Source organism: Sphaerodactylus townsendi, linkage group LG01, assembly GCF_021028975.2.
Source record: "Sphaerodactylus townsendi isolate TG3544 linkage group LG01, MPM_Stown_v2.3, whole genome shotgun sequence".
Classification (NCBI taxonomy): Eukaryota; Metazoa; Chordata; class Lepidosauria; order Squamata; family Sphaerodactylidae; genus Sphaerodactylus; species Sphaerodactylus townsendi.
The window spans coordinates 110452289-110468037 of NC_059425.1; the positions used below are offsets into that span (position 1 = coordinate 110452289).

The window sequence follows — 15749 nt, forward strand, 5'->3', positions numbered from 1 at the left end:
CTCATAATTTTTATTTACCTTATGTAGAAATATGTACATTCATTCTCTAGAAAAAAATTATCAGAGACTTATCCAAAAACACTGAAAAACCTCTCTATATTAAAAGTTCTGCACAGACCAAACAACAAAACTGATCTTTTAAAAATAATTTGAAACTGGGAGTTGCCTGCTGATAAAACCACAAATGATAGCTGGCAAGCTTTCTTCAAAGGGCATTCTGGAGCATAAAGGCTATTGGTAAGAAAACTCTCAACCCACCTTCTTATCAATCTCAATTTCATGGATAAGGAAATACAAATAAATGTTTTAGCTGGGAACAGGGACAAAGTCTTGGACAAAGTCTTGGGCAAAGTCTTCCCCCAAACCTTTCACTCGAGATCCTTTAATTGGACTGGCATGGAGTCCTTGTGTTTGCAGAGCAAACGCTCCACTGTGGAGCCACAGCATCAAATCTTAATTATATATGACAGGTGAACAACAGACAATGTATGTTGCCAAATCGAAGGGACAAGATTTTTGATTTCTCAGCTATAATACACAGCTGAGATTCCTGAAGATGGCAGGTTGTAAATTACTGTTCCTGATTTTGTGAGATGACAATATGTCCTTGTGCATTTTTGCAATTCTTATTTGTTCTCTTTCCTTCTCTGACCTTACTTGATAAATGAATCCAATGTAATCATTTTATAAAAATGTTTCATAATGAGGTCTGCTTTGTAAGGGCTATTAAATTGTTTTGCTTAATTTTTCTGGTCACTAGGAAATACTTCCTTTGTAAATGTACTGAGTCATTTTTAGTCTGTAGAGAAGCAAAGTAAGAAAAATTGCTACATGGAAAATTAAACTATAGCATTACTGAAAATACATTAACTACAGTTAATGTATTACTATTATGATAAATGTTGTTTGTAGGAAGCACAACCCGACGTACACTAAGTAAATAAAAAAGCTTATTTGATTTATTTGTCAGACACTACAATCAACTTAAAAGAAATAATTTAATACACTTCAGAAAAAAATTCTATTAGAAATTTGTGTAAGAAAGTTACGTAAAATTGGAAACTATTGTTAAAAGAACATAAGGCAAAATCTGAAGTATTCTCTGAAGCAGATATGCACAAAGCAAGGTCTATATGCATTGAAGCTGTTCATCCTCCTTCAAAGAGGAACTATCCCACAATACCCAAGGAGCAACTTCTAATTCTTTGCAGACTGGCAGAAAGTTTCTAATGTGACATAGAGGACATTTTTTTTAAGTTGACATAGTCAAGACCTTTTCAAATCCTGCTTCTCATATATGGAAAGCTTTGTGCATTCCAAGGATTCATACATGAATGGCTTCTTCCTGTATGTTCAGCATCCTGTGCACAGGGAAACAACCAAATTGTTCCCATAGTTAAACTCTATGGCTGCCAATTCATATGCTCATGCATGCATTGACCAGGGCTTGTCTCATACAAGCAGTGATTTTACAAAATACAAATTATTGCAGTGTAGATTAAATATGAATACAAATTTAGTAAAGAATCATCTACTATAGCAAAGCAGTATAGCCTACATTTCAAATATCCCTTTTCTGCATCTGTCTCAAGACAGAGAAAACTCCACAATACAGATAATCACAGGATGGCCTTCCTTCTTTCTCTGAAGAGTCTTTTCATGTCATAGAAGAGAAGGGACCTGGACAGAAGCAAAGAGACTATGATGGGTAGATTACTGTGTGTATTTAACTATAAAGAATGAGCCAGAAACAGTATGAATGAAGAAAAATTGCTCTGCCTGGCTCAAAAGAACAAAAGAAGCAATAAAACCATAAACTTTAATAGAAATTATTAAAAACACTATATCCAATAACCCAAATTTCAACAATGGAAACAATAATGCAATACAGAAACAACACTAAGACAAAAAAGGGATCCCAAAATATGCACAAAAGATAATGAGTCTCTGAACGAATAATATCCCTTCAGTGAAAACCTTGCAATTCAATTGAAAGCATCAAGCAGACCTCCAGTAATCAAATCCACTGAAATGAATGTTTGTCCTTCATCAAAATGCTTAAATGCATTTGGTTTGAGAATTTTGATGCTTCATCTTCTGAAGTTCTATTTTTGAGGTAGATGCCTTGATACCTTCTGAATATAATTGTTGTGGCTAAAGAAGACTAAGGTCAAAAGTATTTAATTTACCCGGGTTAGAACTATTGCTAACTATTTGATGTTTAAATGTGGCCAGCTAATCTCCTGAAGTGGCATCTAGCTGAACATCTGACAACTGGAGTACTTCCAATTTTTGATATTTATTCATACTTATGCATTGCCATTATATCTCTTTACATATTCCAATGTTTTGATGATTACTGTGTGTCCCAGACCCTTCAAATTAAAGTACCATATATACTTGAGTATAAGCATACCTGAATATAAGCCGAGGCACCTAATTTTACCACAAAAAACTGGGAAACTTATTGACTAGAGTATAAGCCTTCGAACTTGACTCAGTAGCAGCTAAAAACAGAAGATTTGGGAGCAAGATGAGATAGAGGTTCAAGTTTAACAGGAGGCCTGCTTCTCGCAGAAGAAGAATGCGGAAACGCCGGTCGCTGCGACTCCATCGCCGACCCGACGACACGCTTGGGACCATCCGCGACGACGGGTCCCAGAAAGAACTGAGACGGCCGCTTCGCCTCCCGCCCGCCAGCTAAGCCTTCCGGGACACGCCTTCCCTGCCCTGCGCGCCTGCTCTCCGGGTCGCAGAGCAGGGGGGCGTGGTCCCCAGGCTCCTGGCATGACGCACTTCTGGAGGGCTGTGGTAAGGGAAGCGAGGGGGTGGAAAGCGCTGGAAGCCGCTGCCGCTTCACCGGCAGCGGCTTCCAACCGGGCATTTCCCCAACAAGAGCATCACTTCCCAGCCGCCTGGGAAAATGCCGGCGTGGGGACGGGCGGGCGGCGCGAGGGCGGCACGGCTGCGATGAAGCTGCGCCTCCTGTGCGAATGGTGGCCTGGGATGGCATGCTGCACGTCCCCAGGCCACCATATTCCACCAGTGCCGAAACGGCCAGAGTTTGCATTAGAGATGAGCAGCTTTCCAGCACTCTAGGAACACAAATAAACCACTGTTTTCCTTCAAATGTAGAATAATTCTGGGATTCATAGCCATGCCAGCCTAAACTTTGCTCCAAGGAAAGTCTTTGTCTTCAGCAACATCAGTATTTGGCAGTAAACTACTGTATGAAGAATTGTATTCATCTAGAATGCAACACACAAATAACCCTTAGGAGACAAATGCCTCGGTTTCTTTTAACACACACACACACACACACACCCCACACCTAGTTGTAATGCTATGCAGGCTGTCCTTACAGCTTGTTTTTAAAGCTCTCTGGTGAGTTAGAAAAAAAGCAGCAACATGCTTTCCAGATCCCCACAGCAGCCCCAGCTCCGGCTGCCATCTTGGAATTACCGTATATACTTGGAGTATAAACCGAGGGGGCTTTTTCAGCAATAAAAATGTGCTGAAAAAGTCGGCTTATACTCGAGTATATATGGTAATCTTGGATATTTTTGCAATTGAAGTAGGGAACACATTTCTAAGCATTATTCTTCAGCCAAGAGAGTTCTTGGAAAATATCACAAATTAAACTATTAGGTTTATGGCTAAACTTGAGGTTTTGTTGCTCACAAGACATTTTTCCCAAGTTAAAAAAAACACCTCACCTTTGGATTTGTGATTGGAAGAGAGATGAAATAATTTGGTCGATTCTGTTTTTCTTTTCCCTTTTTCTTTATTAGAATCTCCCCTTCATTCTCCGTTCCTGGAGTTTTTTTTCTCTTAACATTTGATTTAGATGTGCAGTTGTCTGGTTAAAAAAAACAAATGAAGCAGTTATCCTGCGTATGTGTAAAAAGAACCATATACCCTTAAATGCAGCTGATGAAAGTAGCAAACTAGGTCACACACAAGGAAGGCGCTGCCAGCACCGGGTTGGGAAATTCCTTGAGATATTGCAGAACTTTTTAATAGGAAACTCTAAGGAACTCTTCAGAAATTCATTTTTTTTGGGGGGGGGGTCAGCTTTATAATATGAGGGTGTGTCCTAGATTAACTTTTAAAAGAGATAAGGAGCCAATGATTGTAAATGCTAAACTGGTTTTTTTTCTGGGACAAACAATAAGATCAGTCTCAACAATAACTGGCACCAATGTCTGTCACAATCAGTCAATCTTCCTCTGTTCGACTTCTCGCTAAAACCCAACAAATTTTTATAATGCCTTAAGTGGCACATGACACTGAAAAGCCTCTAATTCCCCCTTTTGAGAATTTTCTTAGTGAGCACCCCAGGAAATTAAACGCAGTCCTTTTAACAAAAAGTATTCTCTAACCTATGTTGTAGGATACGTTCTGCACCCTGTGTTATGACATTACTATACTGATCATGGCAATTTGGTGTACAGAAATTAAAACATAGACATCCACAGAATTTTGCAAAAATGGCGACAATCCTAAATGCAAAGCATCAGGCTTTTAAGCAACTCTTAAGGAAAGATTATAGTGTCCTACAACCTAATTTTGTGAAGTTAACCTAAGACTGCGTCTGCCTTACCCACATTAAGATAGCTATACATTCCTAAACTTAAAAATAAAAAGTTCTAGCCCTTTCAGACCCAGAGGCGTTCCTCCCATTGGGCAAAGTGGGCAGCTGCCCAGGGCGACACCTTGTGGTGGGCGACAAAATTGCAGGTTCGTTTGTGGGGGATTTTGTATTTTCAGTGTTTTTTTTCGTTTTTGGCCTGCAGGGTGCACAGATTTTAGGCTAACGGCACCTAAATTTCAGGGATTTTTTGGGAGACTCTCCTGATGATATGACCCGGGTTTGGTGAGGTTTGGTTTAGGGAGTCCAAAGTTATTGACTCCCAAAGGGAGTGCCTCCATCCGCCATTGTTTCCAATGGGAGCTAATAGGAGTTGGGGGCTACACCTTTGAGGGTCCATAACTTTGGACCCCCTGAACCAAACTTCACCAGATCTGGGTGGTATCATCAGTAGGGTCTCATGAAGATACTCTGAAATTTTGGTGCTGCTATCTTAATAATTACACCCCTGACAACAGGCATCCCCAGATTCTCTTTTTAAATCCACTCCCTTCCTGCCAATGCTTGTTTTCTTTCTTTCTTTTATTCTCTCAATGCCTAATAAAGGTTATTATTGTTATTATTATTATTATTATTATTATTAAATCCACCCTCTTTGGCATGGATTTAAAGGAAGAATCTGAGGTCCCCAGTTTTAACATTGAATGGGATGCTGTTTCAGGGTGGGGGATAATCCAGTCCAAAATAGCATCACTTTCAATGTTGTTTAAACTGGGAACCCCAGATTCTCCCTTTAAGGAGGATTTAAAAGGAGAATCTCGGCTCCCTAGTTTAAACACCATTGAAAATGATACTGTTTGGGGGTGGATTCTAGTATCACTTGTTTAAACTAGGGAGCCTAGATTCTCCTTTTAAATCCACCTTAAAGGGAGAATCTGGGGTCCCCAGTTTAAATAACATTGAAAGTGATGCTGTTTCCCCCAATTGGGGGGACTGGATACAATACCATAATAAAATGTTTTCATAGCAGTAATAAAACATTTTGAAAATTATTTCAGCAGTAATATTTATTTCAGCAGTAATTATTAGCAGTAATAAAACATTTTGAAAATTATTTCTGCTGTGTGGCATGGCCCATTGCTATGTTCAGATTTGTGAGTTGGGGATGTTCTATAATGTGATGGTGACTTTGAAACGACCTGGTGGAAAAAAATCATTGGTCACGGTGGGGGAGGGGGGCTGCCCATGGGGAGGGGGGCATCAAACTCAGGTTTTGCCCAGGGCTCCAGTTTGCCTAGGTACGCCCCTGTTCAGACCACACCTTCCCTTTCAGTAAATCAGGCCTTCCTCTCCTGAGCAAAGTTTAAACTAGAATCTTCCCAAGTTAATATGTTTCACTGTCATTCACAGTCAAACTGCTCTTGCGTCAAATGTCAACTGTTGCCCCTTTGTTTCTAATATGAAGAGGCCTCACAGTGAGTCACATCTTTGGCCTGCCCATGTTAGCACTGCCTGCCCAGATTGGGAGTGGCTCTTTAGAGTCTCACACAGAGATCCTCTGACATCACCAAGCACCCAATCTTTTTTTTTTAATTAGAGATTGAACCTGAGACCTTGTGCATGCAAAGCAAATGCTCTACCACTAAGCCACATCCTCTCTCTTTTTGGGGGGAGGAGACATTTCCCTGCTTACTGGCACCAGCTGCTGATCCATGAGGCTAGATTCAGATGCAATTCCATCATGATGCTGGAGGTGAGTGACCATCTGACAGTCCAGAAAACTTTTCCTACATTATCTGCTCACCACCATGCTACCACTCCCTCCCTTCTGAGGTCAGAGTAAAACTGATACAACTTGCCCATTTCAACCACAGTCTGTTTTTTTTTCCTTTCTAACTGAGTCAGATGTGCCCATCAGGTGGACTTTTTTTTCTTTTACAGAAAAACGTTCCGCAAATGCCACTGACAAGGCTTCCCCCCAGTTCTCTGAGTTTGACCAAAGTTGAGAAGAGGAGGAAGATGAAGGAAAGACTTCTCCTAGCCTTATCATGGCCTTGCAGCAGATACCCACAGTGACAAAGAGTACGAATGAGGCAAGTGACCAATGTTAAAGATCCACTATCCAATAGAACAGAAAGGTTAAAGCCTTTTTGAAGAAGTAACGGCCAAGAATGTGTGGAAAATGGTGGGCAGAGAACTAAAAACACATTTTGGAGAGACTGCATCTGTTTTGACACAAAAAACACAGGGAGGATGAAACAAAAAAGGAAGTTCTCTTTCCTGCATAGTCATCAACAACTGACCAAAAAAAAAAAGCAAGTACAGATAAGACTATATTTCTGTCATTCACATGTATACACCACCAGCAGGAAAGGGACTCAAAGAGTTGTTCAAGTGGACACATCTAGTCACACCTAGCACCCACCCACCCCCCATAAGGGCTGGATTTATTTTCCGGACTGGAGGACAATTGGTAGCAACTTGGCACTTTTGTTTCTAATTGCATTAACTTATTAAAATAATTTAATTACATATCTAACAGGGTTTCAATAAATTGTAGGGGGGGGGTTGATTTACAATGACTTACAGTACACATACAGTCTATCCTGAGGCCCCACTACCACAAATTTCTGGATTCAGCTTGCTATTGTAGATGCAACTCTGGATGATTTCTTATGGAAGGACCAAGAGCATACTATATTGAGTTCTATGGGTAATTTATTTGCATGTAGACTTTGATATTAATTGTATATTGTGTGATATTCACAGACCCTTTGAATAAGGAAACACACAGCTGACCTATGGCAACCCCACAGGGTTTTTAGGGCAAAAGATGTTCAGAGGTGTTTCCACTGCCTGCTGTTGAATGAGCTGAGAGAGTACTGAGGGAACTGTGACTGGCCCAAGGTCACCCAGCAGGCTTTATGTGGAAGAGTGGGACACAAACCCATCTCTCCAGATCAGAGTCTGCTGCTTTTAACCACTACACCACACTGGCTCTCACTAACATTTACAATGTTATGAAGTTTACAATTACTAGCATTCAGTGACAACAAAGTAAATGTTAGGACTTTAGTACCAAAAATGGGTAAGGTTCTGGGTGCAACTATAGTAGGCATACATTTAAAAAAGTAGTAAGCAAATAATCTATAGTTCAGCCAATAACTTCTGAGTGTAAACTGGGATCTGTGATTTTTTTTCAAGTTACAAAATACAAGCATTTGGCCATTTGGGAGAGGTTGGGTTAGTACTACAAAATCTGCATTTAGGACTGGAAGTGGACAAGTTCTGTCTCCAACAAAACTTGCTTATTTACTTCTCAACTGGAATCCAAACCAAAGGAGACATCACAGCTCTAAGTTTGGCATCTACACTTATCGCCAAATTCAGTCTCAATATCTGTTTTGGCAAATGGCATTTCCATCATCAAACAGCATATGGAATTGTCAAGACTGCATTCCTTTCTTCATTTTTTGCTTTGCTTTTTCTTGCGCTCCACCCTATGTCTTCCATCTGGAATACATTTAGAACAATGAATTGGGTCTTAGATTTCAGGGCTGATGAAATCATCACCAATAAAACTCTGCTCCAGACTCACAGCTCGCCTACAAGGCAATTCTTCAAGCACAACAGCACAAAGTATTACAAAGCAACCGCTTGTTTCTCCATGTCACAGTGCTACACTGCATTTTTAGCTTTCAATGTCTTTCATTCAACAGTCACTTTACTGTGCCTTGGTTTCCTATTTGAAAAACACAAATAATGCTGACCTCACGACTTTACAGGGAGTAATCCAATCTGTGCTCCGATTTTCAAACCAGTGCAACCTCCACCCCCACAAACTGTGCTCTTTGCACACAAATAGTAAGAAACACCTTTTTACTGTTTAGAGGGCCAAAATGGACATAGGATTCTTAAGTGTATTTGGGAGCTCTTTGAGTAGCGCAACTGTAATTCAAAGTGATTTCTTTAAAAATCCCGTTGCTCATCAGATTATTTCCGAACTATAACACTTAAAAGAGAACAGACTAATAAAACATTCCCTAGGTAAAACCTCACTAGATTAATAAAGCTTAAATTGTTTGGGGCCTTTTCAGTAAAATGATAAAACCAATAGTCATTAGTCAAAGGGGAGCAATCCTAAGCAGGTCTACTCAATGGGGCTTGTACAACTGTAGCCAAACTGCAGCTTTGCTTTGAGCATATTTGCCAGAATCATTTTGTTCAATAGGTCTATTTCAGTACAGTGGTGAAAAGTTTCCTTTTTACATAGAGAAATGTGAAGAATTTTAAAATCGCAATTATTTTAATATAATTTTTAAAAGGTTTGAGTTTTTGTTGTTGCTTTGTTTTGTTTTGAATCCTGGAAATTGGCAGTTACATATTTGCATCTGTTGTACTTTCTCAAGGCATCATCTATCAGTGACTTGGCACAAATTGGTTTTAGCTTTTTTCCTTTGTAAGCATTTTATACTGAGGGTTATTTCCTGATTTTCTGTTTCATATTTATAGCAGGAAATCCAGGCAACAATAAAAGGATCAGTACTCCTAACTATCTGTAGAAACAATTTTCCTTCAGCCTTGTGGATTAATGTAAGAACTAATTACACACCAGAGTCAGATGACATTTTATTCTAAATCCCTAAAATGAAGTGTACAGAAAGGATTTTTACAAGGAAAAAAATGTCCCTTGGGATCTTTCAAAAGCATATTTTTGTGAATGTAAGCCATCAACTATGATCCTGTGGAGAAATAGATCAAGACAATTAAAAAGGTAAAGTTTCCCCTTCAGTCGTGTCCAACCCTGGGGTACCACTGCGAGCAGTGATTTCATAGGCAAGCCTCTTTTGTGGGGTAGTTTGCCATTGATTTCCCCAGCTATTCTTTACCCCCTAGCTATGAGCTGGGTACTAATTTACCAATCAAGAAATGGATGGCTGGCTGAGTTGACCATGAGTCAACTGTCAGGATATCTGACCCACAGGGGGCTCGAACTCCTGACAGTGTGAGTGGCAGTGCAAGCACTTAACCACTACGCCACACAGCTTCTGAAATGAGAAGACTCATTTCAGACTTTCAGTGTATTCCTATATTACTACAGAATAACAGATTTTCAAATTTCAATTGACAAGAAATTCCAAATCTAACCCCGGGGGAGGGGCGGGGGGGGGGAGATTTGGCAACATACATGCAAAGAAACCACTGACAATAAAAGTAGTCTGAAAACACTTGATCCAGTGCCCTCTATAGTATTCCTTGGATCTCAACTCTAGTGTTAAGGGAGACAAGCAAGTAACCTGATTAAATGCTACTTGGCAAGGGAACAACAACACTGTAGCTGTCATGTGATCCTGGAGACTGTAGAAACTGTTACAAGTATATTTTCAAACACATATATCACATAGATAGATTTGCTGAAGAGTCACAGCTCCCTGCTGAGTGTATCGTCACTGTCATATCCAGGTTGGTTCAGTGTAACATGTGAAATTGCTGGGTACTGGAAACCAAAGGCAATTATATAAAGTGAGCACCTTACGATTTATGTCCAAAGTCTATCCCACGATTGTAATAAAAATTGTTTGTAAACTGCTGACAAAACAGTGATCTTACTTGATAGAAATAATGCCCTTACTTGATAGAAATAAATGCAATCATCCAAAGAACAAGGCAAATACTGAGCATAACAGTTTGCAGTAACAAGTAAAGCAGGGATTATCTCAAGGGAAATGATCCAGCAGATGAGATAAACAAGTGAGTCATAGCGTCGAGCTCCGTTGCAGGTTACCAAATCCATGTACAATGTTATGTAGATCAGAAAACAGAATTTCAGTATGCAATTTCAGTTGTTATTTGCTGGCCTCTACTTTGAAGCCATTCAACTTAATTCCACTATGGTTTGGATACATTAAAAATGTAACTCTATGCACTTACTAGAAGAAAGTCACATGCAACTCAGTGGAACTTATTTCTGCACGAACATGCATAGAGTCTATCTAAAATTGTTTCACAAAGTGTGTTAAGAGCCATTAAGTCACTTTTGACACCCCTAGGAATTAACCTTACCATTATCAACCTGGCTGGGGTCTTGCAAACTGGGAGCTGAGGCTTCCTTAATTGATTCAATCCAGCTCATGTTGGGTCTTCCTCTTCTCCTTCTGCCTTCAATTTTTCATAGCACTGTTGTTTTTTACAGCGAGCCTTATCTTATAATGGGACCAAAGTACAATAGTTTCGTGTTTTCAGGAAGAGTTCAGGCTAGATTTGGTCTATAATTCACTTACTTGTCTTTTTGGCATCTAAGGAAACTGTAAAATTTTCCTATGCTGCCTATTTCAAACGAATCAACTTTTTTTCTACCAGCTTTCCTTATGGTTTCACTTTTAAACCCATATATAGTAATGAGGAATACTATGGAATGAATTATCTTTACCTTTAGCAACAACACATTCTTACTTGTAAGCATCTTTTCTTACTCGTAAGGATCTTGTTTCACAGCTGCCCTTCCCAGTCTCAGTCTCCTCCTGATTTCTTGGTTGCAGTCTCTCTTTTGGTTGATGAAGCCAAGGAATAGAAAATCTACACTTTAAACTTATGTTTTTAACATCACTGGCATTAATTTACATTAACAAAAATGAGCAATTCATTGAGGACAGTATTCCAGACATCAAATATTTTCGGTGGGAGCAGGATTCATTCTTAAATATCCATGAGCCCTATGGACAGATGAGTACAAATCTCCAAGGCCCGATGGTGTGCGCCCAAAAGTGCTCAAAGAACTTGGCTTGCAGAACCTTTATCCATCATCTTGAAGACCTCTTGGAAGACAGGAGATGTGCCATAAGACTGCAGGAGGGCAAATGTTATCCCAGTCTTCAAAATATTGAGCAAAGATGACCCAGGAAACTACAGTCAGTCTGATCTCTGTGCTAGGGAATATATTAAACCAGATTTTAAAGGGATCAATCTGCAAGCATCTGAAGGGCAACCTGATTTGGGGTAGCCAGAATGGATTTTTCCCCAACAGGTCTTTCCAGATCAACCTCATTTCCTTCTTTGATTGAGTGATGGGCTTACTGAACCATGGAAACTTGGATTTCAATAAAGCTTTTTACAGGGTTTCCCATGATGTTCTCATGGATAAACTGAAGGACTGTGGACTGGACCATAGGATATTAGATGTATAGCGAACTGGTTGGATAACAGCAACCAAAGAGTAGTTATCAGTGGTATTTCATCTGATTGGAAGGAGGTGTCCAGTGGGGTGCCACAAGGCTCAGTTCTGGGCCCGGTACTTTTCAATATTTTTATAAGTGATCTGCATGACAAGTGATCTGCATGATCTCCTCCAAACTGGAGGAGGAGCAAATACTTAGGAAATCACAGAAAGAATTCAATGAAATCCAAACACATTGGAAAAGTGGGTAGATTTGAACAAGATACAATTCAGCCAGGGTATGTGCCAAGTTCTACATCTGAGTAACAAAAATTAGAAGACTGTATACTGGATGGATACTCTTGTGCTCAGAACTGTGTGAAAACAAGATCTGGGCATATGGATGGACTGTAAGATTAACACGAGCAGTGTTAGAGGCAAAATAGGCAAATGCAGTATTGGGGTGTATCAACAGAGGCATAACATACAAATTCCAAGTTGTCATAGTTTGGCTGTTCACCACATTGGTTCGGTCACACCTAGAGTATTGTGTGCAATTCTGGAGGCCTCATTCAAAAAGCATGTGAACAAAAATGGAATGGGTGCAAAAGAGAATGATAAGGATGATCGGGGCCTAGAGACCAAGCCCTATGAGAAAAGACTAAGGACTTGGGAATGTTCACTCTGGTAAAGAGACAGGACATGATTACTCTTTTTACCTGTTTGAAAGGCTGTCACTTAGAGGAGGACAGCAGAGGATAGAACTTACAATAATGGGTTTAAATTATGGGCAGAAGGTACTGGTAGGATGTTAGGGAAAAATTACAGTAAGTAGTGTGGTAGTGGAATTGGCTGCATAGCGAGTTGATGAGCTTCCCCCCACCAGCAGTCTTCAAGCTTGATCTTCCACTTTCTGGGTTTGTTAATGAGAGCACCTACATCCAAGTCTGAAACTCCCAACACAGCTCAAGTTATAAATTGTGTTTATTAACTTACATAGCATTGCAAAGCATAAATCACTCCATGATTTATGTAACATAAAACAAATTAACCTCTCAGTTACTATCTAAAGTCTGGCTATCTGAACATTTTAAAAGCTTATTATCTTTAATGTCTCTGAACAGTATTCTTCATTGTTCCATCATATCTAACCAGCAAGGTATGAGTTCCAAGGCATGTAGAAAGCCATCTTTTCTAGCCACCAGCACCTGCAACTGAATTAGCCAGTGAGGTTTGATCATCTGCTCTGCGAGATAATTTCTAAAAGACAACCTCCCAAAATGGAATTTCTCAGAACAGGAACCACACGCAGCAGATGCTGCTAATCAGCAAAGTGAGTACTCCTAAACAAGCCAAGATCCTGGCAACACAGCCTTGGAGCATAGACTGCCCAGTTCCTTACAGGGGGACACAGCAGAAAACGGAAAAGTCAGTAAGTCAAAGTTTAAGTCAGGACATCATTTCTGGGTTCTGTGCTTCATATACCAAATCGCTAACACCAAACAATGCTTAATAATTGTACCAAGCTTAGCAGTGAAACCCTGTTAAGAATGTAAGAAGTGTTCTGTTGATCAGACCAGTGGTCCAGCATCCTGTTTTACACAATGGCCAACCAGTTGCAAGGGGAGTCAACAAACAAGGAATAGAGGCAAAGACCGATATGACCTCCTAGTGCTGGTATTCAAAGATTTACTACTTATGGAAGTGGATATTTTCTTTAATCATCTTGGCACTTAGTCATTGACAAACTCATCCTCCACATCTTTCTCTAATCCCTCTTTCAAACCATCTGTGCTTGCAGCAATCACTACATTCACCTACAGCAATTTCCACGATTTAATTACTTGCTCAGTGAAAAAGCACTTCCTCTTAATTTATCTTGATTCTCCTGCCCATCAACTACAGTTTTTGCTAGGTTACACAACTGGCTATTCTACTCATCACAGTCATCTGTTTACATCCAGTATAATACACATGTACATTTTTTATACTGTATGAAAAGATCTATGCATATTATTGTAGAGCACCCATGCATGTTTTACCATGAATGGCATGAGCTGCTGTATTGTACCGGTCAGTGTAGACTGGGAAGAGACAGTTTTAAATCCTACTAAAGGATTGCCTACATCGTGTGTCTTCCCATAGATTGTGTCTGGGTAGCCTCTACTAATTTGCTGCAATTTGAATTGTGACCACAGCACACAAGGAAAGGGGTTTCACACTTTACCTGATAAATGGGCTAGAGGGGGCACTGCTTACCTTATCAGTATTCATGCAACTCCCAACTTGGCAAGTAGACTTCTAGGAGCTATTTCAAGTAGGGACAATGACATGGTGGGAAAAACATCCAGTATAATACACATGTACATTTTTTACATCCAGTATAAGTCTATAAAATTATGCATGGGGTATGCATGGGGTATGCATGAAGTCTATAAAATTATGCATGGGGTAGAAAATGTTGACAGAGAGAAATTTTTCTCTCTTTCTCACAATACTAGAACCAGGGGGCATCCATTGAAAATGTTGGGGGGAAGAATTAGGACTAATAAAAGGAAACACTTCTTCACGCAACGTGTGATTGGTGTTTGGAATATGCTGCCACAGGAGGTGGTGATGGCCACTAACCTGCATAGCTTTAAAAGGGGCTTGGACAGATTTATGGAGGAGAAGTCGATTTATGGCTACCAATCTTGATCCTCTTTGATTTGAGATTGCAAATGCCTTAACAGACCAGGTGCTCGGGAGCAACAGCCACAGAAGGCCATTGCTTTCACCTCCTGCATGTGAGCTCCCAAAGGCACCTGGTGGGCCACTGCGAGTGGCAGAGAGCTGGACTAGATGGACTCTGGTCTGATCCAGCTGGCTTGTTCTTATGTTCTTAACTAAAACTGTTTCTGGTAACATGCCTTGTTCCCTCTCCAAATCAGGCCCCTGTGCACCTGAAAATTGAGTTACTTGCTACAATAAATTCATTAGTCTTCAAGGTTTTATTTTATTATTTTAGATTTAATTTCATAATCCCGTCCTCCACCTAACATTCTGCCACTGCATGTCGCTAAACTGTGAGGGTTAAATGTGGTTATCTTCTGTTGATTACCTTCAGCACCTGGAGGAGTAAGTGCAACAAAATGGGACAGGAACTGTTTGGCTATGAATTGTTTTACACTGCAAGAATCACCACCAATGGAGATAGGAGATAAATGTGTTTCCTCAAGCCACTTTCTAGAATAAAGTTCCAACGCAGATGAACTAAAATGGAAGATCTCCCTTCCGCTTTCAGGCTACCGACGCTCCTCCCCTTTCCGGGGGGGGGGGGCCAGTGATGACTATTAAGCTTTTGCCTTCCACTCACTTGTGTGTTGCTGCAACTGGCTGGTCTCGGAGGAGGGTCCTCCGCTTCCACCAGGTTCTCCCCCCGCTGCCGCCGCCTCCTCCTCCTCCCCCAGTCTTCCAGACTCCATTTGAAAGATAGCGCACGCTTGCACAGCCCTTATGCCGCACAGCCCGTGCGTCGCCGCAGGGCGAAGGGCGATCCTGTGCGGAGGCGCTGCCGCAGCTGTGCTGGTGAAGAAGCGAAAAGCTCCAAAGCACCTGAACACCATGGCCCGGCTGCAGCCTCTGGCCCCAACCCAGATGTCGAAGGCTACGGGAAGGCGGATGGGACAAAGGACACAGCCAACCATTCGACAGAAGGATAACACTTGCCCTGAGTAAGTGTGGTAGGGAAACTACAAGTTCCAGCATGCCATGCAGCGAGACAGCAAAAGCCCATGGAGGAGGGGAAGATGCAGTGGGCTCTTGGAAGAGTTCCCGCCCCCGCAATGGTCAGTGTTGGTGCTCTTGTTCGGCATCAGCAGCCGGTGGGGTGGGGTGTGGTGGGGTGAGGGTGTCAGGCAGCGGAGCTCCATTGCCCTGCTTCGATTTTTGAGATGGGGGCGGGAGGAGGGTGCCAGGTGGTGGAACAACTGTTCCGTTGCCCTGTTGGGATATTTGGGGTGGGAC

General features: G+C 41.0%; 1 protein-coding gene across 4 annotated transcripts in view; it reads right to left on the bottom strand.

Moving 5' to 3' along the window:
• Positions 1–15458, bottom strand: part of AKAP7 (A-kinase anchoring protein 7) — a 155510-nt gene extending 140052 nt beyond the window's left edge. For 3 of the 4 annotated variants that reach the window (XM_048490637.1, XM_048490643.1, XM_048490653.1), the window contains exons 1-2: positions 15100–15458; positions 3717–3859 (exon numbers count right to left, since the gene is read on the bottom strand). In XM_048490637.1, coding sequence (XP_048346594.1) covers positions 3717–3859; positions 15100–15430 — 474 coding nt within the window. In that variant the 5' untranslated portion in view covers positions 15431–15458. Of the gene's footprint in view, positions 1–3716; positions 3860–10654; positions 10738–15099 lie in introns of those variants that run through there. The other variant, XM_048490661.1, reaches the window with a different exon arrangement.
• Between the last annotated feature and the right edge of the window lie 291 nt (positions 15459–15749).